The sequence below is a fragment of the Leucoraja erinacea genome, chromosome 14 (genome assembly GCF_028641065.1).
Source record: "Leucoraja erinacea ecotype New England chromosome 14, Leri_hhj_1, whole genome shotgun sequence".
In the NCBI taxonomy this organism is placed as follows: Eukaryota; Metazoa; Chordata; class Chondrichthyes; order Rajiformes; family Rajidae; genus Leucoraja; species Leucoraja erinaceus.
Genome location: NC_073390.1, coordinates 5,477,461 through 5,505,152, shown reverse-complemented (window position 1 = coordinate 5,505,152; position 27,692 = coordinate 5,477,461). Strand labels below are relative to the sequence as shown.

The window sequence follows — 27,692 nt, the reverse complement described above, 5'->3', positions numbered from 1 at the left end:
AACTCAAATGAACCTATACTTAAAAATGATGATTTTGTTTTTTTGTTTACTGGCACATCTGACTGATTCTAGAGAAAAGATTTACTCAGATACTCCAAAAGTAATGTTCCTGGATAGGGAAACAAGAAATGTTACAACTAATGAAAATGGATTAACATCACACTTCTACTAGTTTTACACAATTCAGAAACAGTTACCCGCCATCTTATATTCTGAAGTTGTTTTCGTTTTTTTGTACAAACGTCAAGAAACATCTTTCAAATGATACCTTGTCATTGGTTTTAAAAACAGACACAAATGAAAGCAGTACAACTTAAAAGATTGAATCAATTAGCTAGCTGTTATTTCTCTTCCATGCTTTACCTTCATCCCAACAATTTATTTCTTGGACTCTTACTAATGTGCCATTAATCACTTACTTCAGTGCAGAGACAATTATTCTGAAGCAAGGTCATAAAGAATGAAAGAGGAGAGCTATAATCGTGATGCATACCAGTGTTAGGAAGTTTTTATCCTCTCTTCCCTACCAAAAAAAAGACCATGAAAGTTAATGGAAATTCATAAGTCATAGATAACTTACTGGTCCGCAGAAGCCGGCCACCATTGTAACCATCAAGCAGATCACAGAGATGACCAGCCTTGTCTGGCAAAACCTCCAAATCACTCTGTTTAGTGAGGCATTTTCCTGGCCACATTCTTTCAATTCTGTTTGCCACAGCCGTTCTAATCTGGAGAAAAGCAATAATATATTGAATTTGAAGACACAAGCAAGAGGTCAATGAAAGAAATGTTTCCCAGTCATTCAAATTTCCATTATTAGGACTTTATTATTCCTGGTGCCGCTCTATAGGACTTTGGTTAAGCCGCATTTTGGAGTATTACTTGCAGTTCTGGTCGCACCATTACAGGAAATATGTGAATGGAGGCTTTGGAGAGGGGGTAGAAGAGGTTTACCAGAATGTTGCCTGGTTGGAGGGTTTCAGTTACAGGGGAGAGGTTGGACAGACTTGGATTGTTTTCTCTAGAACATCGGAGCTTGAGGGCAGCAAATAGAAAATAAAATTATGAAAGGCACAGGTAGACAGTATGAACCTTTTATTCTCCAGGGTGGAAATGTCCAAAACTAGAGGGTACAGCTATGATGTTTGAGGCAGAAAGTTTACTGGAGATATGCGGGGCAAGGGCCAGGATCACACTGCCAGGGGTGGTGGCAGAGGCAGACAATAGTGGCGTTTAAGAGGCATTTGGGTTGGTACATGGAAGCGCAGCGGATAAAGGGATATGGATCACGTACAGGCAGATGAGATCAATTTTGAACTTGGCATCATGATCGATGCAAACATTGTGGGCCGAAGGGCCCATTTCTGTGCTGTCCCGTTTGTGTTCTACGACAACAAAGAAATTAATCCAGCCAGCGAGAGGAAAATATTTCAGTTGCACAAAAGCAATAAGCACATTATAACACATGCAAGATTTCAGTTTTTGGTGAAGTTTGAACATTTCTCATAGCTTTTAACAGTGGTTTACCACCATTGAAAATTAGGTTAACAAAAGATTTTTATTATTTATACAAATCAGATGATTGAGATAATTTAGACATCTTTGAGGAATTGGTAGGTAATTTCCTACAAATGCAGTCCAGTAGTCATAATTAATTATTATCAAAATTTAGTTCACTGTAGAAAGAATGTAACAAATTACTTCTTATGCACTGGAGGCCATTCAGCCCATAAAATTTAGAGGTGACACCAAGATTCCTGGCGTCGTGGACTGAGAGGAAGGCTATCAAAGTACACAGCTAGATATATATCGGCTACAGATATCGGAGAAATGGCAAATGGCAGATCCACGCACATGCGAGATGTTGCACTTTGGGAAGTCGTAATGAAGGGGAAAATATACAATAATTGATATAACCTTTAACAGCATTGATTCACGGAGGGATCTTGGGGTCCGAGTCCATAACTTCCTGAAAGTTGCAACTCAAGTAGAGTGTTAAAAAATGCATATGATATGCTTGCTTTCATACGTCAGGCATTCAGTATAAGACTCAGGAAGTCATGATACACCTTTATAGGACTTGAGTTGGGCCCTATTTGCAGCATGGCGTGCAGTCGCCCCATTATAGAAAGGATGTGGAGGCTTTGGCAAAGCTGCAGCGGAGGTTCGCCAGAATTATGCCGGTAGTAGAAATCACCTTCCGTAATCTAAAATCCATTGATCCCCACCATCTCTCTGACCTGCTCTCCACCACACTCCCCCTGGACTCAACCCCCATCTCACAAACCATCTCAACTCCACCTTGTCTACCTCCCTTAACACTATGGCCCCCCTCAAAACAAGAACCGTAACTTTCAACACATCTTCACCCTGGTACACACCTGCACTTCGTAAACTGAAACAGACTGGTCGCCGACTTGAACGACTCACAAAGAAATCATCTCTCACAGTCCACCTTGAAGCTTACAAACTCCACCTCACTGACTACAAAGATGCCCTCGTTGCTGCAAAATCTGCCTACCTCTCCTCCATATTCACCGATCCCTGCCTAAACCACAGAACCCTCTTCTCCACAGTGGGCAACCTCCTCACGCCTCGAGCCAACACTCTCCCTACCTCTACTCCGGATCACTGCAACTCATTCCTCCACTTTTTCGCTGATAAAATCAGCACCATCTATCAATCTTTATCCCCTGTACCCGACTCCCCAGCATCTACTCCACCACCTACCAAGGCCCCTCCTTTCAACATCTCCACTGACCTCCTTACCCCTCCTCCACACTGCTTCCTCTCCCAGTTTGACCTGGTCACCCCTACTGAAATCTCCAAACTCATCAGCTCTTCCAAACCCACTACCTGCTCCCTCGACCCTCTCCCCACTCCCCTGCTGAAGTCCTCCCTCCCCGTTCTCTGCCCCTACCTCACTAATCTCTTCAACTCCTCCTTGTCCCAAGGAATTCTCACCTCCACTTTCAAAACTGCTGCTGTCACACCAATCTTAAAGAAACCTGATCTTGATCCCTCCTCTCTCATTAACTACCGCCCAATCTCAAACCTCCCCTTTCTTTCAAAAACCCTGGAGCGTATCGTTGCGTCACAACTTCATTCCCACCTCCTTGCGTATAACCTACTTGAACCCCTCCAATCTGGCTTTCGCCCCCTCCATAGCACAGAAACTGCTCTCCTCAAAGTCCTCAATGACCTCCTCACCTCTGCTGACACTGGTTCCCTCAACATCCTCATCCTCCTCAACCCGAGTGCAGCCTCGATCCAGTGAACCATAACATCCTACTCACCTGACTCAAAGACCTCGGCATTGAAGGCTCTGCACTCAGCTGGCTCCGTTCCTCACCTTTCCACCTCGGCACTTGATCTCTCTCCACAACCACACCTCTGCTGGCCACAGTTCTCAATCTTTCCCACAGATCCCACGTATTCATCTTCATCCACTAATCCTCCCCCTTGGTCAGATACTCCGCCACTTCAACCTGGACTTCCACTGTTACGCCGATGACACCCAGGTCTACCTCGGCACCAAATGCCCCCCCAACCCCCCCCCCCCTCCCATATCAACTCCTGTTTTTGTCAGCTATAAAAACCTGGATGCAACATAACTTCCTCAAACTCAACAGCGATAAGACAGAACTCCTCCTCATAGGCTCCAAAGCCACACTCAGCAAAATCAATAACCCCACTCTCACCATCGACGGCACCACTGTCTCCCCATCTCCCCAGGCCCGCAACCTTGGCGTGATCTTTGATTCCACCCTCTCCCTTGAGCCTCACATCCGCCATGTCATTAAAACCTCCTTCTTTCATCTCCGCAACATCGCCAAACTCAGACCCTCTCTCACACCTCCCGCTGCTGAAAGACTCATCCATGCCTTCATCTCCTCCCGACTGGACTACTGCAACTCACTTCTCCTTGGCATCAGCTCCACCTACATCAACCGACTCCATCTGGTCCAGAACGCAGCCGCCCAACTCATCACCCACACCAAATCCTGGCATCACATCACTCCAGTCCTCAAACAACTTCACTGGCTTCCCATCTCCCATTGGATCACCTACACAATCCTGATCCTCACCTACAAAGCCCTCCACCATCTGGCCCCCCCCATATCTCACTGACCTCCTCTCCCCTACCAACCCTCACGGTCCCTCAGATCCACATCAGCCGGTCTCCTCTCCATCCACAAGTCCAACCTCCAGAGTTTTGGGGACAGAGCCTTCTCCAGGGCAGCTCCCAGGCTCTGGAACTCCCTCCCCCAACTGATCCGCAATTCCGTGTCCCTCACCATCTTCCAGTCCCTCCTCAAGACCCATCTCTTCACCTCTGCCTATCCTTAGCCCCACGTCCCCCTCCCTTTTCATCTGTGCATTAATTGCCTCAAATTGAGTTTTGAAATGAATTCTGTCTTTACTTTGTGTACTAATCATGTCTCTACTATTTATTTCATTCCCCTTACATGTTTTTCCTCTACCTGCTAAATGTTTGTAAGGTGTCCTTGAGACTCTTGAAAGGCGCCCATAAATAAAATGTATTATTATTTATTATAGTAGCATATAAGGGAGAGATTGGAAAGGTTGCAGGAGGTTGGAATGTTGGACGTTGCAGGGAAACCTTATATAAGTATATGAAAGTATGAGGGGCATAGATTTGGTAGACAGTCAGAACCCTTTTCAAATCGAATACTAGAGGACATAGCTTGAAGGTGAGAGTAGCAAAGTTTAAAGGAGATGCGCGGGGTAAGTTTTCTTTCTCCCCGAGAGCATGGGAAGTGCCTGGTATGTGCTGCCGAAGATGGTTGTTGAGGCAGATACAACAGTGGAATTTAAGAGACTTTTGGATAGGCCGGGAACGGAGGGGGATAATGGATCATGTGCAGGCAGATAAGAGAATGTCTTGGCATAGACATTGTGAGCCAAAGGGCCTGTTCTTGCGCTGTACAATACTACTTTCTGCGAATCCCAATAGAACAATTCTATTCCCCCCATTTTTATTTACCTGTAGCTATCCAATTTATTCCCTTTCATATATCCATCAGCAACCCCAACCCCTTTTGATTGCATAGTTATTATGACAGAGCTCAGCACAGTGCAGAAAAACAGCAGAATGACTAACTGTGTCGGTGTCACTATTTGCTCAACACTAATAAAGGATTAGAGATATTTTGCTCCATTCAGTTATGAATTCATTAAGATTACATAAATGTATGACATTTCCATTTGTTTTTCCATTGATTACAATGAAAATAATAAGGGAGTAATGTACTCTTATCAAATTACTGTTGAGATAACAATGATGAAAATAATCCCTTAAATATGGATCAGTCGTCGTGAAATTTAACTGCTTCTGACTCCTCTAAAGCAGTATGGATATTTATGCTTTTGATCCTCCTTTCCTAACAATTCAAAGGGTGAAACAGTTATGAAATTCCATTACTTCCTTGGTTATATGTCCTTCATTCAATTTACAACACAATATCAGCCTGGTCTTACAGGTGAGGTTGGTGTATGAATTAATAATACACATTTAATTTGCTCAGAAAGCAGTTTATGTACAAAGAAAATTGAGGTACAGTAAGTTATATCTGCAAAAAAAAGGCAATTTCTCCAGAGAGAAAAAAAAACAAAATAGTGAAGCATGATAAAATCCATGAAGTTAATTTCAGTCATTTTGGAGGCACAGTGGCTCAACGGTAGAGTTGCTGCCTTACAGCGCCAGAGACTCAGGGTTCAATCCTGACTATGTTTTGCCGTCTGTACAGAGTTTAAACATTCTCTCTCTAACAGCGGAGGTTTTCGCTGGGTGCTCCAGTTTCCTCGCAAAGACGTGCAGGTTTGTAGGTTAATTGGCTTCTGTAAATTGTCCACAGTGTGTAGGATAGAATTAGTGTACGGGTGAACGCTGCTTGGCGCACTCTCGCTAATTGAATGTGGCGAGGAAAAGCACTTCAAGATTTCTGAAGAAGGGTCTCGACCCGAAACGTCACCCATTCCTTCTCTCCAGAGATGCTGCCTGATCCGCTGGCTTACTCCAGCATTTTGTGTCTACTTTCAAGATTTCATAATGTACTTTTTAAAATAGGTGTGCAATTAGGCCTGACAAATGGCAGAGAGAATACTTGCTGTTTGTTGAGAAAATAAAGCTATTCTGAACAGTGAACTTCAAAAAGGTGTGATATTTAAAAAATAAACATACCATTTGAACAGAGCGATTCAAATTTTCATCTCATCTAAAACTGTGGCACAGCCAGCGGAGTTGATGACTCAAAGGTTCAAAGGTCTTTTATTGACACGTGTACCGATTAGGGTACAGTGATATTCAATAGCTCCAGTAACTCGGGTTCAATCCTAATCTCTAATGGGTCTGTGTAGAGTTTGTATGTTCCCCCATTATTGTGTGGATTGGTATACTCAATGGTAATTGTAAATTGTTCCTAGTTTGTACGCAAAAGAAGAATCTGGGGGAGGGTTGTGGACAGATTAGAGAAAGAGTTTATAGGATTGAGAATACAAATGGGATTAGCATTGCATTAGCGCAAATGAGTAGTTATAGTAGTGTGAACTCGAAGAGCATGTTTCCATGCTGTGTCTCTCTAATGTTGCTGAAAGACAGCACCTTGACATTGCACTGCGTCATTAAGTGCAGGCTAAAATATTTTCATATCCTGTATGATGTAAAATGGAGAATGACAAAGGAAATTATGCATGATGGAACTGTGGTAAATATCCTATTTCAGAGGGAAACTACCCTTCCTACTCAGGAATTTTGTCATATTTTGTTGGCTATATGTTATATGCGCATTATTTCAAGATAAAGCTTCAAGACATTTTGTTAATGGACATTATTAAATGAAGTTTGGAACACAAATGAATACATCCGCACAACCCACTGTACAAGCATAGTGAAATTTCTTCAACTATGAATTCACCAGTTTTATGGAGTAAAAAGGGGAACACAAACTTAAGTTTGCAATAAAAAGACTAAAGGATTGAAGAGTTGTGAATCATGAAGAGGGAAATGTTGGGGAGGGGAAGCGGAGAAATAGGTGTGAGTCCAGAAGTGGGGGGTGAGACAAGGTCGGGAAAGAAGGGGGGGGGGGGGGGGGGGGGGGGGGGGGGGGGGGGGGGTTGGGGGGTTGTAGTTACCTAAATTGGAGAATTCAATGTTCATACCATTGGGTTTAGTTTATTTTAGAGATACAGCATGGAAACATGCCCTTCGGCCCACCGAGTCCATGCCAACCAGCGATCCCTGCACATTAACACAATCCTACACACACTAGGGACAATTTACACATACAGCAAGCCAATTAACCAGCAAGGTCTTTTGAATGTGGGAGGAAACCAAAGTTCCCAGAGAAAACCCATGCGGTCACAAGGAGAATGTACAAACTCCGCACAGACAGCACCCGTAGTCAGGATCGAACCTGGGTCTCCAGCGCTGCAAGGCAGCAACTCTACCATTACACCACCGTGCGTTGTAAATTAAATACGAGGTGCTGTTCCTCCATATGTGTGTAGCCTCACTTTGGCAATGGAGGTGGCCCAGGACAGAAAGCTCAGTATGGGAATGTGAAGAGGAGTTAAAATGGTTAGCAACTGGGAGATCAGGTAGGCCTCAGCAGACAGAGTTCAAGTGTTCAGTGAAACGGTCAGTGAATCTACACTTGGCCATGTTGATTTAGAGAGTCACCATCGTCAACAAGGGATGCAGTAGATGTGGTTAGAGGAGGTGCACGTGAATCTATGTCTCACCTGAGAGGAATGTTGGGATCCCAGGAAGTGAGGGAGGATGTATAGAGACAGATGTTACATCTCCTGCGGTCATGGGGGGTGGGGGAAGTACCTGGGGGATTGGGAAGGGATGGGTGAACCGAGGAGTTACGGAGGGAGTGGTCCCTACGAAAGGCAGAGGGGGGAGTGGATAGGAAAATGTGACTACTGGTGGGATCACGTTCGAGTTGATGGAAATATTGGAGGATGATGGGTTGGATGTGGTGGCTGGTGGAGGCAAAAAACGAGATCCAGTACTGTACTGTACTGGATATCATATATAAAAATCTTATGTGACTGCCTATCTGCAGCTTTATATTAAAAAAAATCACCTGGATATTCAAACTGCATCATAAACATATTCAGACGTCAGCACAGATTTTGATTTTCGACATACCAACATGCCTGGTCACATGACACATCAAGATAGCAATATTTCATATCTACAAAAGCTCTACATGAACATAGGAGAAAATCTATAATGGCACAATAATTGTCTAGGCAATTCCAATACAATTGCTTTGAGATCATACTCATACCTTCTACTATTGAGTTCAGAAGATTCATATTTTGACAAAGGCCAAACATCTTCCAACAGAAGCTGCCCTTTTTTATAAGCCGTAAATGCCAATGTTGTCATCCAACTGAATGTCATGAAGGAAAAGAAGCCCGCATTGTCCACAGGATGCTCTTGTCTACATATATAGGAAAAGACAAATAGTAATTATGGAACTAAACACAAGGATGTAACTATCATATCCAATTCCCCTTTTGAAAATTAATTTCACATGCTCTTCAAGATGAGGTGGCATCTTAATTCTGCCTTCCTCGTTGGTTCATAGGCTTTAACATTTTTACCCTGAACGCTGTGTCACAAGCAGACAGGGTGGCGAAGAATGATTTCCACACACTGGGCTTATCAGTCATCCAGTATTACGTTGTAGTCGTACAAGTTGTTAATGAGACAACACTTGTGGTATTATGATCAGTTTTGGTCACCCTGTTACAGGAAAAACGCCATGAAGGTAGAAGGAGCGCAAGAAAGATTGACTGGGATTTTGCCAGGACTCAAGGTACTGAGTTATAGGTAGAGGTTGGAAATGCTAGGATTTTGTTCCTTGGAGCATCGGAGACTGTGTGAGCTTACAGAAATGCATAAAATCATGAGAGACATAGATAGGGTGAATGCAGAGTCTTTTTCCTCGAGCTGGGGAATGATGAACTTGAGGGCACAGGCTTAAGGAGAGAGGGGAAAGATTTAACAGGAACCTGAGGGGCATTTTCTTTTGTTGCATACGTGTGATGGTAAATATATGGAATGAGCTTCCAGAGGAAGTGAAGGCACAAGGAACTGCAGATGATGGTTTACAAAGTGCTGGAGTAACTCAGGAGGTCAGATAGCATCTTTGGAGAAAGTGGCTAGATGACATTTCGAGTTGGATTCCTTGTGCAGACTAACTGAAGGAGGGGGAGAAAGCTGGATAGAAGAGAATGAGACAAAGTCTGCCAAGTGACAGGTGGATACAAGTGGGGGGGAGGGGTTGATTGGCAGGTGGGTGAAAAGGCCAGAGCTAAAAAGGAGACAAAAGAGCGTAATGGGAGAAGGGTTGGGTAAAGTGAAGTCCGAGGAAGGGATATAGGTGGAGGGGGATGGGAGAGGGTAGGGAAAAGAGGTCTGGATAGTGGGAGTAATTAGTGCGCACTTGGGTGGGGTATGGGAAAGAGAGGGGGAAAACAAAAGGTGGGGGTTGTTACCTAAAGATGGAAAATTCAATGTTCATACAATTGGGTAGTAAGCTACCCGAGCTGAATATGAGGTGCTGTTCCTTCACTTTGTATGTGGTAACATTGTGGAATGAGGGAGACCCAGAACAGAGAAGGTGATATGGGAATGGGAATAGGACGGGACCTAGGCAGATCGAATGCAAGTGATCAGCGAAATGGTCACCTAGTCTACACTCGTTCTCACCAATATAAAGGGGGCCAACTGCAGGAGCACCAAATGAAGAAGATGTGGTTAGCGAAGGTTCCCATGCCCCATTTAAATTTAACCAGAAATTATAATACCCTGTAATATTAATAGAGATAACCAAAATCTGGAATGTATGACAGTTTGATCCTCAGCATGCCGAATTATGTTTTGCATAATTGGTATAAATGGGAAATATTGAAAAAGAACAGAAGACATTCCATCGAACATACTTGCTGAGATTTACTGGAGGGGAAATTACAATTCAACCAATTTTTAAAAATGTGATGTAAAAGCATTGTTATAGATTTCCCCTTGAATTCTAGCTACAGTAAATATCAACTTTCACTCTGCCCAGAAATCTAAGATTTAAAAAGATGGATCAAAAAAGTTAAGAAATGTGGATGTGTTGAGTAAATACCGGGAGGTGCTTTATTCTATTGCAAAATTATTTCTAAACTGGCATTAAATAAACCACTCACTTGGCAGAGGTGCGAATGGGCTTTAACAGGTGTAAACATTGGTGATACTTTCCCTTCTGTTTTTCTTCATCCATGATCTGTACAGAGGTATGGGTTGAAACATCCAATGACAGGCCTTCCACCCGGCCTGCAGCTTCCAAAGCATTTTCACACAACTCTCTCTTCTGTTAAAATGAAATGGGTGGGGGTGGGGAAAAACAAAAGGGATATATATCAACAAAGCAGTTAAATATTTGGAAACCCACAGTTACTATATTTTGCCCTGATCTCAAATCCTGTTCCCGCTCCACAAATTTCTATTCTGTCTCTGGCCACTTTCTCAGACTGCTCAATGTTCCATTTCACTGTGAAATGTGCTTCAGATCATATATTATTTCCATAACCAGATTACTTTGATACATGTGTAGGACCAGCACCTCATATTTCGCTTGGGTAGCTTATACCCCAGCGGTATGAACATTGACTTCTCTGACTTCAAATCGTCCTTGCTTTCCCTCTCTCTCCAGCTCACCACCTTCTCTCACCAGTCTTACTGTCTCCGACTACACTCTATATCTGTCCCGCCTACATGCCTGACATCAGTCTGAATCGTCCCGAAACATCACCCATTCCTTCCCTCCAGAGATGCTGCCTGTCCCACTGAGTTACTCTAGCATTTTGTGTCTACCTTCACTTTTATTGCTTGTCACCAAGAGAGCCTATGCAGCTACAAATGAAAGATTCAGTCGTCTACATTAACTCAAATGATTGCTTGTCATTTTTTTGCTCAGCTTCCCATCTTTGACACTCCCTAAATTTCAGCTCATCTAAAGATCTACTGCTTATAACTTGCACTGTCATTGTTATCTAGCACTTTTAAGCGTGTTGATCAATGTAAGCAAGAGATCAGCAATACATTTTAAAATTCCTCTCCACTGTTCAGATCTATCCATGCCTTCTCTTAAGTTCATAAGTTATACGACCATCAAGTTTACTCCGCCATTCAATCGTGGCAGATCTATCTTTCCCTCTCAACCCCATTCCCCTGCCTTCTCCTCATAATCCCACACCTGTATTAATCAAGATTCTGTCAATCTGCATCTTAAAAATACCCAATGACTTGGTAATTAGTTTCACAGATTCACCACCGTCTGACTCATTTCCTTTCTATAGGTAGGTCCTTATATTCTGAGGCTATGACTCGTGGAAAATCCTCTGCATACCCATTCTATCCAAGCCTTTCACTATTCGGTAAGTTTCAATGAGGTGCCCTCTCATCCTTCTAAACTCCAGCGAGTACAGGCCCAGTGCCATCAAACGCTCATCATATGTTAACCCAATCTTTCTTGGGATCATTTTCTTAAACCTCCTCTGGACCCTCTCCAATCCCAGCACATCCTTCCTCAGATATGGGGTCCAATGCTGCTCGTAACCGCTCGTGGGGTAGCTCGGTTGGTGAGGAACTTCCAAGGCGTGACATTGAAACAGAAGATGTGGTCAATATGGATAGAACTAAGGAATTTTAAGGGTAAAAAGACCCTAATGGGACTAATCTACCGATTCACAAACAGTAGCCTAGACATAGGGTGCAAGTTGAATCAGGAGTTAAAATTGGCATGTTGTAATGCTGTGGTTGTTATGGGAGATTTCAACATGCAGATAGACTGGGAAAATCAGGTTGGTACTGGACCCCAAGAAAGGGACTTTGTAGAGTGCCTTCATGATGGATTCTTAGAACAGCTTGTATTGGAGCCTACCAGGGAGAAGGCAATTCTGGATTTAGTATTATGTAACAAACCGGATTTGATAAAGGACCTCGAGGTTAATGAGACATTAAGAGGTAGTGACCATAACACAGTCAGGTTTAATCTACAATTGGAGAGGGAGAAGGGTAGATCGGAGGTGTCAGTGTTACAGTTGAATAAAAGGGACTATGGAGCCATGAGGGAGGAGCTGGCCAAAGTTGACTGGAAAGATACACTAGCAGGGATGACAGTGGAACAAAAATGGCAGGTATTTCTAGGAATAATACATAAGGTGCAGGATCAGTTCATTCCTAGGAGGAAGGAAGATTCAAAGGGGAGTAAGGGGCGACCATGGCTGACAAGGGACGTCAGAGACAGTATAAAAGTTAAAGCGAAGAAGTACAACGTAGCAAAGATGAGCGGGAAGCAAGAGGATTGAGTAATGTTTAAAGAACAACAGAAGATAACTAAAAAGACAATACGGGGAGAAAAGATGAGGTACGAAGGTAAGCTAGCCAAGAATATAAAGGAGGATAGTAAAAGCTTCTTTAGGTATGTGAAGAGGAAAAAATTAGTTAAGACCAAAGTTGGACCCTTGATGACTGAAAAAGATGAATTTATTATGGGGAACAAGGAAATGGCAGATGAGTTGAACAGATAGTTTGGATCCGTCTTCACTAAGGAGGACACAAACAATCTTCCTGATATTGTAGTGGCCAGAGGATCTGGGGTGATGGAGGAACTGAAGGAAATCCACATTAGGCAGGAAATGGTGTTGGATAGACTGATGGGACTGAAGGCTGATAAATCCCCAGGACGTGATGGTCTGCATCCCAGTGTACTTAAGGAAGTGGCTCTAGAAATCGTGGATGCATTGGTAATAATTTTCCAATGTTCTATAGACTCAGGATCAGTTCCTGTGGATTGGAGGGTAGCTAATGTTATCCCACTTTTTAACAAAGGCGGGAGAGAGAAAACAGGGAATTATAGACCAGTTAGCCTGACATCGGTGGTGGGGAAGATGCTGGAGTCAATTTTAAAAGATGAAATAGCCGTACATTTGGACTGCAGTAACAGGATCGGTCCGAGTCAGCATAGATTTACAAAGGGGAAATCATGCTTGACTAACCCTCTGGAATTTTTTGAAGATGTAACCTAGGAAAATGGACAAGGGAGAGCCAGTGGATGTAGTGTACCTGGACTTTCAGAAAGCATTTGATAAGGTCCCACATAGGAGATTAGTGGGCACAATTAGGGCACATGGTATTGGGGGTAGAGTGGTGACATGGATAGAAAATTTGTTGGCAGACAGGAAACAAAGAGTAAGGATTAACGGGTCCCTTTCAGAATGGTAGGCAGTGACTAGTCGGGTACCGCATAGCTCGGTACTGGGACCGCAGCTATTTACAATATACATCAATGATTTGGATGAAGGGATTCAAGGTAACATTTGCAAATTTGCAGATGACACAAAGCTGGGTGGCAATGTGAACTGTGAGGAGGACGCTATGAGAATGCAGGTCGACTTGAACAGGTTGAGGGAGTGGGCAGATGCATGGCAGAAGAAGTTTAATGCGGATAAATGTAAGGTTTGATCGCAAAAACAGGAAGGCAGATTACTATCTAAATGGTGGAGTCAGAGGATATGGGGAGAAGGCAGGAACGGGGTACTGATTGGGGATGATCAGCCATGATCACATTGAATGGCAGTTCTGGCTCGAAGGGCCGAATTTGACTGGTGCAGCTGTGTGTGCCCTGATAATCTTCCTTGTTTTTATTATATACTGATGTACATGTCTGATATAACCAAATGGCATGCAAGGTTAATTCAGAGGACAGTTAAGAGTTGACCACAATACTAACAGATCAGACCGCATAAGGAAACAGATTTCTTGCCCTTTCGGAAATGAGTGAAAAGAGGTGGAATTAAAATCATGATCTAATAGTTTCATAACAACAATCACTGAGAAACTTTCAAAATTACAGATTCCAAATCAGTATATTGGGATTCAGATGTCCCTCCCAAGTTCTGAGAATATACTTCTTCTGCACTGCAACAGTATGCGGCTGATTATTTGAAACTTCCAATGGTCAAGCAAATGCTTTGATGCTGATGCTGGTTGATGATATTGTAAAAAAAAAAGCCTGGTTCGATAGCACTAACCTTTACCCATTTCAGAAGGGTAAAAGTGTACATATACTGACAACCTTAATCTGGCATACACAATCTCTGCTCATAATTCTGTTACATAGCTGTGTGGTTGGAAGTGCTACCTTTAGAACAAGATGTTAACCCAGGCCTTATCCACTTCTGCTAAAGAGATATATTGAACCCTAAGGCCTTTTCCCCCCAAAGCGCAGGAGGTTTTCATAACACAACCAACACATTCTTCAACAGAGACTTCTAGAAACTTTAATTGCATAGAATTTTGCTGCATTAAGTTCAGCTGTCAAATTATGATATCAGTCCCGACTTAACAACACTCCTACCTCAGAATTTGAATGCATAATCCAAAATGACAATCCAATAAAGGGCTGAGAAGTGCTATATTATAAGGAGAGATATGCCGTCTCTAACCCATTACACAAATAAAATATTGTTCAAGAAGGAACTGCAGATGCTGGAAAATCGAAGGTCTGAAGAAGGGTTTCGGCCCGAAACATTACCTATTTCCTTCGCTCCATAGATGCTGCTGCACCCACTGAGTTTCTCCAGCATTTTTGTGTACACAAATAAAATTGTTGTGTTTAAAAAAAATTGCAGTGATTGCTGCCCTATTAATATGTCATCTGCAAAGTCATTACTTTTTTTACATTCATGCGACTCACTGGAGAACAGTTAAGTAAAGTTTTATGGTATCCCAGTCCACCATAAAACTTTCTCCCCATTTTATGTCACATTATAAACTCATAAGGCTTCTTAAATTAAAACAACCTTTTTGGATACTGCTTTATAATTATAGTTATCCTAAGAGCTGTGATTGAAAAAATAAATTTCCAAAGATATAATTTATTAAATCTAGATACAGTGTTCAAGTACAAATTGAAGAATGACATTTAGCATTGCACATTCGCTACAACCAATGTTTTTCTCAATACATGATACTTTAACTGTTATTGTATTAAACAAAATTGCAGTATGAATAAGAATTTGGCTAAATGATAGAAAACAACAGTATTTTTAGAATGTTGTTTTTCCCCCAGAGATAACTATTATTTCCTCCAGAAAAATAAAATGCATTGTTAAAGGGATAAATGGTCCAAGAGAGAGAATAGCATATGCAGAGTTAATAATTTTGAGGTGCAAATTATTGGAAAGAAAGCAGTCAAAACATATAGGATACTACAATATCCAATGAAGTTGTGATGGGGTTAATGGCTAAAATGTACTGATTCTATAAAATGAACATTAGCCATTACTTTTGCTGGAGAATATAGAGCTTCAATTCTTTTAAACAAACTGGGGAGAATATGGAACTCTCTACCATGGTTAAGATGAATTTAAGAAAGATCAAACAAGCAAAAGAGTGAGAAGAATCCCACTGAAACATGTGATACAGGTAGACAAGGTGGTGAAGAAGGTGCCAGGCATCCTTGCGTTCATTAGTTGTGATAATGAGCACAAGTTGTCATGTTATAGACGTATAATAGGATGGTTGATCTGCAGTTGCCATATTGTGTGCAGTTCTAGTTGCCAGGCTATAGGAAAGATGGGATTAAGGTAGAAAAGGTATAGAAAAGATAAAGGATGTTGCTGGGCTGGAGGGTTTGAGTTATAAGGTGACTAGATAGGCTAGAACATATTCCTGGAGCAAAAAAAAAAAAGTGGAGTGATGACAATGGATCTTCTGGAAGTTTATAAAATCATGAGGGCCAAGGATAAAATGGGCAGTCACAGCCTTCTCCCGAGGGAAGAGTCATCGAAGGTATGAGGAGAAAGATTTCAAATGGATCTAAGGAGTGGGTTTTCCTACATAGATGATTGTGGGTACACTGAATACGCTGTCAGAGGAAGTGGTAAAGGCTGAAACATTAACAACATTTAAAGGACAATTGGTCAGGTGGCTGGATTGGAAATATTTAGAGGGATATGGGCCAAATAGGACCTACTCAGGTAAGCTCCTTGGTTGCCAAGGATGAGGTGAGCCAAAAGGCCTATTGTCTGTACTGTATAACTACATGAAATGTGAGGATTATGTCAATAGGAATTTAAATTAGTTGCACAAACATGTCTGGCCATTTGTGCTATATTTATTATATAACAAATTTCATCCTTAAAAAGCAAACACAAACTATGGTATTAAAACCTTTTCATTAAATTACACATATAAGTCTAACCTGTGTTTCTCCTTGATTTTTGTGCGTTTCCAAACGTGGGGATTTTCTATTCACTGTTTTACATCCAGGCTTGGGAATTACATATTCCATTCTGACATCAATATCCTTCATGTTTGCATCTTTATGAAATCCGGCCAAGGTTTGTTGGTATGTTTTCTGCACTTTCAAAAATGAGAGAAAGACAATTATAGTAAAGATTCTACAGACAGACACTGATCAAAAAAAAATAGATTGCACATACACTTGAAAACAAAAGGTAAAATACTTTCAAGGATACAGCAAGTTGAGCAGCCCATGTTGAAATGTCAATAAACATTTCGGGTATTAAGATTATTCCAGGTATTTCCAAACCCAAACATTTCTTACCTAAACCCTCACAGTGGCGCAGCTGCTAGAGCTGCTGCCTCATATGGCCAAAATCCTGGGTTCAATCATAACCTTGGGCTCTGTCTGTGAGGAGTTTGCACTTTTTCCATGGCCAAAGATGTGTGGTTAATTGGCCTGTGTAAAATTGCCCCTAATTTGTATCGGGTGGATGAGAAAGTGGAATAACGTAGAACGAATGTGAATGGGTGATCAATGTGGGCTTAGGGTCTGTTTCCATGCTGTATCTCTAACTAAACTCGCCCCATCTATCCCTTCTTAGAAAGGAGGATGGCTTTAAAGGAACAATATAATTTCCTTGCTATTATTAGTTCAACAAAATAATAATGACAACAGGATAAAATAAGGGACAAAAAACTCTTCAACGAACTTAACAGCCCAATTTCCAGTACAGTTTTGCTATTCTTTCAATGCAATTTTAAGCATCGTAACCCAATCCATACTTTCAAACCTTCAATCAAATTTTGAAATTTGCATGAATTGCCAAGCTATACTTAAACCATCACCAATTTTTTTCCCCTCTGGTCTGTGCTTATTCAGTCTGCTACTTTTAATTCAAAACTATATTCTAAATACTTCATGCAGCCTTGCACTAAATCAAAGTAAGGGAAGTACACACAATTTAAATACGGACACAATGCTATTTGTGTATGTGATGCCTCCGGGAAGTTAGAGATTATTCCAAAGCACAAAATATTACAAAAGACCATTAACAAACGATGGCGCAGTGGTAGAGCTGCTGCTTTACAGTCCCAGAGCCCCGGGTTTGATCCTGCCTACGGGTGCTGTCTGTACGGAATTTATACGTTCCACTCACGAACACTCACCAAAACTGGTTAAAAGATCAAAATTAAAGGTTTTAATAATAATAATAATAACTTTATTTGCATAGCACTTTTCATACAATTGAATGCGAACCAAAGTGCTTTCCACAAAAACACAGGTCTAAACAAAAATACAATTTAAAACAGTAAGGACATAGGCAGTTAATAGCATAAAAAGCACAGATTTATATTAAAATATAAAATTGAGAGTGTTAAAGAACAAAAAACAAAAACACAGGTCAAATACAGAAGAAATAAAGTCAGTTTAATTGATTGAAAAGATAAGTTTTCAGCTGCCGTTTAAATATGTCAACTGAGTGGGCGTCTCTTATAGCCCTGGGTAGGGTATTCCACAGCTTGGGGGCGTCATTGAAAAAGGCTGCTTCACCAATTTTCTTATAGTTGCGGCATTGGGAGGCTAACAGGAAAAGAGTAACGGACCAAGGGAGCTACCTTGTGCTACACTAAACGGTATATCATGCAGGTATCACACATGGTCCCAAAGGCTAACCAAGTACTTCTTTCTACTAAAATACAGGGCTCTTTTTTTCCCTGTTGCCAGCCTGGCAATATCGGAAACTTTTTAGGTTACCAAATGACAGTTTAGGTGGTCATCTAAGATGGCTTGCATGATGCTTGCGATAATGTGCTTGGACGAAGTGCAGTTACCAGTCGGAATTATACTCAATGAAGCATTCACATATTATTTCTGCTTCAAATAAAGTCACAAACTAAACATATTCAGCAATCAAGACATGATATATACCACAATGACATGCAGCAAAATTGTAATACAGTATCTCAACTCTTTTTACACATTGCAATGAATGCAATTTTTATTATTTCTTTCCACTTCCAAACAAAAATGTGGTTGGATTATTCAGCGTATGATCAACCTCGGTGAGACCAAGTGCAGGCTTGGCGATCACTTCACACAACACCTCCACTCAGTTCGCATTAACCAACCTGATCTCCCGGTGGATCAACACTTCAACTCCCCCTCCCATTACGAATCCGACCTTTCCGTCCCTGGCCTCCTCCATGGCCAGAGTGAGGCCCACCGCAAATTAGAGGAACAGCACCTCATATTTCGCTTGGGTAGTTTACACCCCAGCGGTATGAACATTGACTTCTCCAATTTCAGGTAGTCCTTCCTTTCTCCCTCCTTCCCCTCCCATTCCCAGCTCTCCCACAGCCTACTGTCTCCGCCTCTTTCTTTCTTCCCCCCCCGACATCAGTCTGAAGAAGGGTCTCGACCCGAAATGTCGCCTATTCCTTCGCTCCAGAGAAGCTGCCTCACCCGCTGATTTTCTCCGCCATTTTTGTCTACCAACGGGATCCTACCACTTGCCACATCTTCCCATTTCCTCCCGTCGGCTTTCGGCAGAGACCGCTCCCTCCATAACTCCCTGGTCAATTTGTCCCTTCCCACCCAAACCACCCCCTCTCCTGGCACTTTCCTTTGCAACCACAGGAAATGCTACACTTGTCTCTTTACCTCCCCCCTTGACTCCATTCAAGGATCCAAGCTGTCTTTCCAGGTGCGGCAGAGGTTCACCTGCACCTCCTCCAACCTCATCTATTGCATCCGCTGCTCTTGGTGTCAGCTGCTCTACATCGGTGAGACCAAGCGTAGGCTTGGCGATCGCTTCGCCAACACCTCCGCTCGGTTCGCAATAACCATCCTGATCTCCCAGTGGCTCAGCACTTCAACTCCCCCTCCCATTCCGAATCTGACCTTTCTGTTCTGGGCCTCCTCCATGGCCAGAGTGAGGCCCACCGTAATTTGGAGGAGCAGTACCTCATATTTCGCTTGGGCAGTTTACACCCCAGCGGTATGAACATTGACTTCTCCAATTTCAGGTAGTCCCTGCTTTCTCCTCCCCTTCCCAGCTCTCCCTCAGCCCACTGTCTCCGCCTCTTCCTTTCTTCTTTCCGTCCCCCCCCCCCTCACATCAGTCTGAAGAAGGGTCTCGACCCGAAACGTCGCCTATTTCCCTCACTCCATAGATGCTGCCTCACCCGCTGAGTATCTGCAGCATTTTTGTCTACCCGTTCACACAAGTTCTGTCATCCCACTTTCCTCACCCATTCCCTACACATTAGGGGCAATTTTACAGTTACAAATTAACCTACAAAACCAATGCGTCTTTGGGATGTGGAAGGAAACCCACATGCTTGCAGGGAGAATGCGCAAATTCAACACAGACAGTACCCGAAGACAGGATTGAACACAGATCTCTATTGTGTGAGGCAGAAAGTCTACCAGCTGTGCCACTACATTTTGTTTTCCAACACACAAAAAATTATACGTTGATAAATTTGGTTACTAAAAAAAGGAAACTATCCATTTTCAGTCTTAAATCTCTAAGTGATGCTATGTCCCCCTTTACAGCTACTGTATGTTTTAATTCAGTTCAAGACTATGGGGCAGTACATTGGCCATAAAGTTGCTGCCTAAAAGTGCCAGAGACCCAGAATTGATCCTGAATATGGGTGCTGTCTGTATGGAGTTTGCTCCTTTTCCATTTGATTGCATGGGTTTTCTCTGGGTGCTCTTGTTTCCTTCCACATTCCAAAGGTGTGCAGGAACCTTTTTCAGACCCAACCCAAAACATAATACTTTTGTCCAGAGATTCTGTCTGAATTGTTGAGTTACTCCAGCTTTTTATGTCTATCTTCAATTTAAAACAGCATCTGCTGTTCTGTTGTGCTGCTGCAAGTATGAATTTCATTGTTCTAACCGGCACGTGCGAGAATAAAACACTCTTGACTCACGTCGCTAATGTGTGGGATGGAATTAGTGTATGGGTGATCGGTGGTCGGCGTGGACTCAGTGGGCTAAAGGGCCTGTTTCCACGCTGTATCTTTAAATTAAACTAAAAACACTAAAATCAGAGGGAGTCTAAAGAAGGGTCTCTACCCGAAACGTCACCCAATTTCTTCTATCCAGAGATGCTGGCTGCTCCGTGGAGTTCCCCCGCACAATTAATGCATGGAACAGTCTTCACCCTACCATAGTTACCCAAGCAGACGCAACTAATATTAGATTTTGTCATCTGTCCCAGATAGGACAATGAAATTCTTGCTTGCTGCAGCACAACAGAATATGCAAACATAATACAGAACAGGAGATAAAAGTTCAGTGTGTATATATACCATATATATATATATACACACATTAAATGAACAGATCAAATGCAATAGGCTGTTATTGTTCAGCGTTTGGAGTTTGGTGGTGGACCCTTCACCACTATTTTTGGAGTAACTCTTGCTCCCTGAAGCAAAAGTTACTCCAGGGAGTTACTCCAGCTCCAGGGAGTGATTCTCCATTGGTTTTCAGCGGTCGCAGCGAGGCGGCCAGATCTCCCACAATGCAAAGGGACGGAGAAAGTGCCCGGCGCCGACCAGTTGCCGTGGCAGTGCGCATGTGCAAGGCGGTCGTGGTTGAGCGCATGTGCAGGGGGAGGATGTGCAGGCCGTGGCAGTGCACATGTGCAAGGCGGCTGGCCGTGCCGGCGGATGAGGAGCAGGTGGAGAGCGGAGACCCGGCCAAAGATCATAGAGCGGAGACCGGTGGCCCAGACACGGTTGGCGGGCGAAGATGGAGAGTGACAGAGAGAGAGATGAAGATGGGGGCCCTCTCAGAGTTGAACTGCAGGTATCCCGGGTGCTTGCCAAGCCGGGCAAAATGGCACGGCTTTTAGGTTGCCAGGCGGGACTTTTGGTGGCCATTGGCACCCGTAGAGTGCTGACATGGATAGAAAATTGGTTGGCAGACAGGAAACAAAGAGTAGAGGTCCCTTTCAGAATGGCAGGCAGTGACAAGTGGGGTACCGCAAGGCGCGGTGCTGGGACCGCAGCTATTTACAATATACATCAATGATTTGGATGAATGGATTCAAAGTAACATTAGCAAATTTGCAGATGACACAAAGCTGGGTGGCAGTGTGAACTGTGAGGAGGATGCTATGAGAATGCAGGGTGACTTGGACAGGTTGGGGGAGTGGGCAGATGTATGGCAGATTAAGTCTCATGTGGATAAATGTGAGGTTATCCACTTTGGTATCAATAACAGGAAGGCAGATTATTATCTAAATGGTGTCAAGTTGGGAAAAGGGGAAGTACAATGGGATCTGGGGGTTCTTGTTCATCAGTCTATGAAAGTAAACATGCAGGTAAAGCAGGCAGTGAAGAAAGTGAATGGCATGTTGGCCTTTATAACACGAGGAGTCGAGTATAGGAGCAAAGAGGTCCTTCTGCAGTTGTACAGGGCCCTAGTGAGACCACACCTGGAGTATTGTGTGCAGTTTTGGACCCCTAATTTGAAGGACATTCTTGCTATTGAGGGAGTGCAGCATAGGTTTACAAGTTTAATTCCCGGGATGGCGGGTCTGTCGTATGCTGAGAGAATGGAGTGGCTGGGCTTGTACACTCTGGAGTTTAGAAGGATGAGAGGAGATCTTATTGAAACATATAAGATTGTTAAGGGTTTGGACACGCTAGAGGCAGGAAACATGTTCCCGATGTTGGGGGAGTCTAGAACCAGGGGCCACTGTTTAAGAATAAGAGGTAAGCCATTTAGAACGGAGACGAGGAAACACATTTTCTCACAGAGAGTTGTGAGTCTGTGGAATTCTCTGCCTGAGGGTGGTGGAGGCCAGTTCTCTGGATACTTTCAAGAGAGAGCTAGATAGGCCTTTTAAAAATAGCGGAGTCAGGGGATATGGGGACAAGACAGGAACGGGGTACTGATTGGGGATGATCAGCCATGATCACATTGAATGGCGGTGCTGGCTCCAAGGACCAAATGGCCTATTCCTGCACCTATTGTCTATTGTCACTGACTATTTTTATCAGGGAAGTCTCAGTGCTGTAATTTGCTTTGAAACCAGATTGAAACTTCTCTAAAATGTCATTTTGATTCAGAAAGTCTTGTATTTGGTTGAATACTACTTCCTCCAGTACCTTGCTGATAAAGGGTAGATTTGATATGGGTCTATAATTACTCAGTAGCCCACTGTCTAAATTTGGGTTCTTTAGCAGAGGTTTTACAACAGCGTTTTATAAGAATCTGGGAAAGTTCCAGTCTCAAGGGAGATGTTCATAATTGTAAGCACAAAACTGGATAAACCGTTAAAAACATTATTTAAAAACTTTGCAGGAGCCGCGTCGAAATGACAGGTAGTGGATTCGCTCTCAGCCACAATTTTACAAAGTTCTGAGGTAGAAATACTTATGAATGCTTATTTTTGCCTGCGCCTTACTAGGTCGGCAGCAGAGGATGGTAGAATGTAAAGGGATACCAGCTCTGATAGTCTGAACCTAATCTTTAAAATAATTGGCAAATAGCTCACGTTTTTCAGCAGATGCTTGGCTTTAAAAAAAATCAGGGGTTGAAGCAGAGTTTAGTAATCTGCCAATGTGGAGGAAAAAAAATCTTATTATTTCCACCACTTTGCGATAATTTGAGAAAAACGGGTCCTCCTTGCAGATCTTACAGAATTATTATAAGTAGCAACAGTTTCTTTATAGATGCCAAGATGTACTTCTAGTTCTGTTTTTCTCCACTTTCTTTCTGCTACTCCACATGATTTTCTAAACGTATGGACAGTTATTTAACCATGGAGATGTTTTAACCCTTACTTTCCTTTTAATCTTGAGAGGTGCAACTTTAACAAGTGTCGTAGCTAGGTTACTGTTAAAAGCTTTTATCATTTCGTCAACAGAATCTCCCTGATTGAGAGGAACGGATGTACTTACAAGCTCAGAACAATTAAGTTCTGCTGCTGGATCTAAAAAGTGCCTTATACATGTAGACTCCAAAGGGCGTCCACAGCTTTAAAAACACATCAAAAAACACACAGTAATGGTAAAAAAACAGTAAAATCAGACACCAGGATGTTATCAATTTTTAACCCTCAGGATATCACCAGGTCCAGTGTATTTCCATGTTTGTGGGTGGCCTCATTTACATGTTGAGTAAAGTCGAGCATATCTAGTAAGCTCAGAATCTCTGTCGCCTCGAGGTCTGTGCTGTTATTTACATGAATGTTAAAATTTCCATTTAAAATCAGTCATACCAATTGAGGTCAATTCAGAGAATTCTATATGGAATAAGGATAGCTGTCTAGCTCCTCTGCAAGTTTTAACTTGGATGGGAGCAGAGAGGACAAGTTCAATCTCCAATTTCAAATACTCCTGTACCCCCTCTTTCCTATGTCCCACCTATCCTGGTGCACACCCATTTCTCCCACCATCACCCATTCCTGATCCCACCATCACCCCGATCCTTCTCCCTCCTTTGTATACCCATTGCCCATGCCAGAGTTTCTCATTTCCCCATTATTCCCCCTCTCTACCTATATCCCTCTCTCTGAAGTTACCACTTCATATTGCTTCTCATCTCTTTACCCTTCAGTCTTCTTTTCACATCCTGCCTTCGTTACTTACTCTATCCATTTTTCAATCAAACCCCTTCTCAACTTGTATTCATCAGTCACTGATGCAGTTTTGTCCTGCGCCCACCTTTCTTTTCCAGCTTTCTACCCCCCTTCCCCACACCGAATCAATTAGTCTGAAGAAAGGTCCCAACCTGAAACATCACCTGCCCATTCCCTCCACCGATTCTGCCTGACCCGCTTTATGATTTTCTCAAGAGGAGGAGCGAAATGTAAAACCAGAGGGAAGGATATGGGTGGAATTGGACAAGAGGATGGGGAAATGAGAGTATAAACAGGAAATAGAGGGCTTGGGGGTGGGAGAAATGGAAGAACAGGAAAGTTGGGTTGTAGTCTAGAGAATATCGTCGCGCGCGAGGGTGTGTCTGTCATTTGTCTGACATTTCAACATTTTTTTGTTTTTTTAGTATGTCGAAATGTGTGTGTTAATGTTTCTCGGTATATTTTTATGTGGGGGGTGATGGTGGGGAATAGAGGGAAACCATTTCCAGTCACTTACGTCGGCGAAGATGCGATTTTCTCCTAGTCGCATTTTCGCCTTCCTCGCGGCCTAACAACTTGGATTGGTGCGGCATTTCCCGGAGACGGCCCAGAGCTTCAGTAACAGGCGCGGCGCGTACTTCCATCGCAGAGCCAGAAGAACGGTTCCGACCGCCGGCCTGCTGACTTTAGCATCGTGAAGCCGCGGTCTGCGCCGCTTCTAGCCACGGGTGTGGAGTGGACTTTACCATCCTGGAGCCAGGGATCCCTTGCCGGGGATCGCCAGAGAAGAGCTCTGACTGCTGGCCTGCCTGCCTGCGGCCTATAACATCGAGAAGCCGCGGACTCCGGTAAGAAAGTGGCCGATTCAGGCACCCCAAGCCACGGAGTGTGTTCCATCCGTCCTGACGTCGGAGCTTCGATCATCCCGATGAGAGGGCTTGTACATTGGGCCGTCCGTAGAGGCGACTATGGAGGGTCAAGGCCCCAAACACGGGTGAACAAAAGGAGGAAGACCGACTGAACTTTATAGCCTTCCATCACTGTGATTACAGTGGTGGATGTTTATGTTACGTTCTATCGTTCTTTTAATTGTGTTGTGTTCTTTTAATTATATTGCTGCAAGGCAACTCAAATATCACTGTACCTTGTTTAAGAAGGAACTGCAAATGCTGGAGAATCGAAGGTACACAAAAAAGCTGGAGAAACTCAGCGGGTGCAGCAGCATCTATGGAGTGAAAGAAATAGGCAACGTTTCGGGGTTTCGGCCCGAAACGTTGCCTATTTCCTATCACTGTACCTTAATTGGTGCATGTGATTATAAATGTGAATTTGAATTTGTTGAGGTGCTGTTGTTGCGGTATGGCAGCTGCACCATGGCAGACAGGGAGAGGCTTCAGAGGGTAACTAGGACAGCGCAGAAGATCATTGGTTGCCCTCTCCCCTCCCTGATGGATATCTACACCTCCCGCTGCCTTAGCAGGGCAAAGAATATCATCAAAGACAGCTCCCATCCTGCGTTTGGACTGTTCGACCTGCTGCCCTCTGGAAGGCGCTATAGGTGCATCAAATCCAGGACAAATAGACTCAGGAATAGTTGCTTTCCGAAAATTATAACTACTCTTAATTCAAATTCACACATGCACTGACTTCACAGCCCAACACCCGGACTTCCATCTGTATACATGTATATAGCGCCGCAGAATTGTGCACCTATCCCCCCCCCCCCTTCTCCCTTCTGTTTTTGTTTTTCTGTTTCTTGTTTTTTGTACTAAATTATATGTATGCACTGAGTACGAGCAGCTTTTAATTTCATTGTACATGTATAGTGACAATAAATGGCATATCTATATCTTGTTCCAGTTTTCATGTGGCCTCACTCTGATAATGGAGGAAACCAAGGACAGAATGGTATTTATGCAAATTGGGACGGGAGTTAAAATGGTTTGGCGAAAACGTCGGGTCGTCTTTGCTTGTTCTCTCACCTTTGGAAATAAGCCACTTCAGGAGCAACGAATGCAATAGACGATGTTGGAAGAGGTTCACACAGACCTCTGTGTCACCCGGGAAGGCTGCTGGGGTGGATGAATATGAGGGAGTAGGTGCAGTGACAGGTGTTACATAGCGTGCAGTTGCAGGGGAATATGCCTGGAGAAAGAGAGGGTTGAGTGGGAAGGGATGAGCAAACCAAGGAGTTGTTCAGAGAAATTGTTCGTAACAAGGAGCTCTTGCAGGCCTTGGCAGACCAAGCACAAGTGTTTGATGAAAAGGGAAGCAGAAATAGTTGGGAACGGGCTGTGACTGATGATGGGATCATGTCAATGGCGGCAGAAATGTGGGAGGGTGTTGTGCTGGATGTGGAGGCAGGTGTGGTGAAAAGTCAGATCTAGAGGAAATCTATCCCTGGTCCATTTGGGGGAGGGGTTTGCAGACCTGGTAGAGACAGAGGAGACAACAGGCGAGGGGTCCATCCACAACTGATGAGGGACAAACCGCGTTTACTGAAGAAAGAGTACTTCTTGGATGTCCTTGAGCAGAAAGCTTCATTCCCGGAGCAGATGGAGAGATGGAAAGTGGGGGATGGTGCCCTGCCACCACACCCTCCCTCCCGCCCAACACCACATATCATCCCCACCTGCTCCTTTTCCCTCTTCCGTACACTCATCTCAGTCTCACCCCACCTGAAATCAACAACTTCTCTTTTAATCTTCCACTTCCCCCTTCCATCCCCTTTTAATCTCCGCTTTGAACCACCACCCCCTCCTCCCTCAGTTCGTCAATGCAGTTCCCCCACTTGTGTCACTCAGTTTCCCCGATCTCCGCCTCACCCCAGATATTCCGACTGCGCTCCCCATCCCTCGCAACTTGAGAGATATTTTATTTTCCTGGCTCAGATAAACGACTATGGGGCTGAAACGTCAACTGTGTTTTTCTCTCTCTCCCTGACCCGAGCATTCTCGCTATTTTCTGAGATTATTTCCGATCTCCACGATGTGCAACGTTTCACTTGTTATCAAAGTACCTCTATAATCTTTGATTGTTATTGCTGACAAACAGACGAAGGTCTCATTACCGGCAGCGACTCAATTAGCCCGGTTGCCTTTCGAGGTCAACGCGCCCTTCCGCAGTTTCAGCTCACTCCAAATTCACTCGCCACACAATTCCTTTGCAATTTGACGACTCCTGTTTTCAATTGGGGTTAAGGTCGCGTATTTCCAGCCAGATGTTATTCTTCTCGTGGAATCGTTGCGGGTTTTTTTAACCTGATGTTTAGGCGTTCCTCGCTGAACGACAGGGGGGAGGTTAAATGACTGCCTTTCAATTAAAAAAATAGTGCCATTAATATTTGTGGGAGGGAAATAGACGTTTCATCAAATCTCCTCCCTGTCTTATGCCTCACGATAACGTCCAAAGATCCTACAGCAATAGGATCTTTGATTACGTCTCTCCTTCTGGAAATAAATTCCGCAGCGGGCGGGGGAGGAGTGTGCAAAAAAAATATTGCTCCGCTCCGCCGCTGCGTCAATTCGCCGCTGTGCACGCCGGGGATTGTAGTTCCACTCGGATCACCCCGCAGTGCACGCCGGGGATTGTAGTTCCCTTCATATCACCCCGCAGTGCACGCCGGGGATTGTAGTTCACCCCGCATGCACGCCGGGGATTGTAGTTCCCTTCCACTCGGAACCCCCCCGCAGTGCGGTGCTTCTATTAGACTGCAATCCCCAGCAGACACTGCGCCCGAGAGGTTG

At 43.5% G+C, this 27,692-nt stretch overlaps 1 protein-coding gene across 8 annotated transcripts in view; it reads right to left on the bottom strand.

Annotated features, from left to right (window-relative positions):
* abcc5 (ATP-binding cassette, sub-family C (CFTR/MRP), member 5) overlaps window positions 1-27,428 on the bottom strand; it is a 101,015-nt gene extending 73,587 nt beyond the window's left edge. For 3 of the 8 annotated variants that reach the window (XM_055645403.1, XM_055645411.1, XM_055645412.1), the window contains exons 1-5: window positions 27,083-27,428; window positions 16,296-16,456; window positions 10,234-10,397; window positions 8,322-8,477; window positions 581-728 (exon numbers count right to left, since the gene is read on the bottom strand). In XM_055645403.1, coding sequence (XP_055501378.1) covers window positions 581-728; window positions 8,322-8,477; window positions 10,234-10,397; window positions 16,296-16,456; window position 27,083 — 630 coding nt within the window. In that variant the 5' untranslated portion in view covers window positions 27,084-27,428. Of the gene's footprint in view, window positions 1-580; window positions 729-8,321; window positions 8,478-10,233; window positions 10,398-16,295; window positions 16,457-26,965 lie in introns of all 8 variants that reach the window. The other 5 variants (XM_055645405.1, XM_055645407.1, XM_055645406.1 and 2 more) reach the window with 5 other exon arrangements.
* Between the last annotated feature and the right edge of the window lie 264 nt (window positions 27,429-27,692).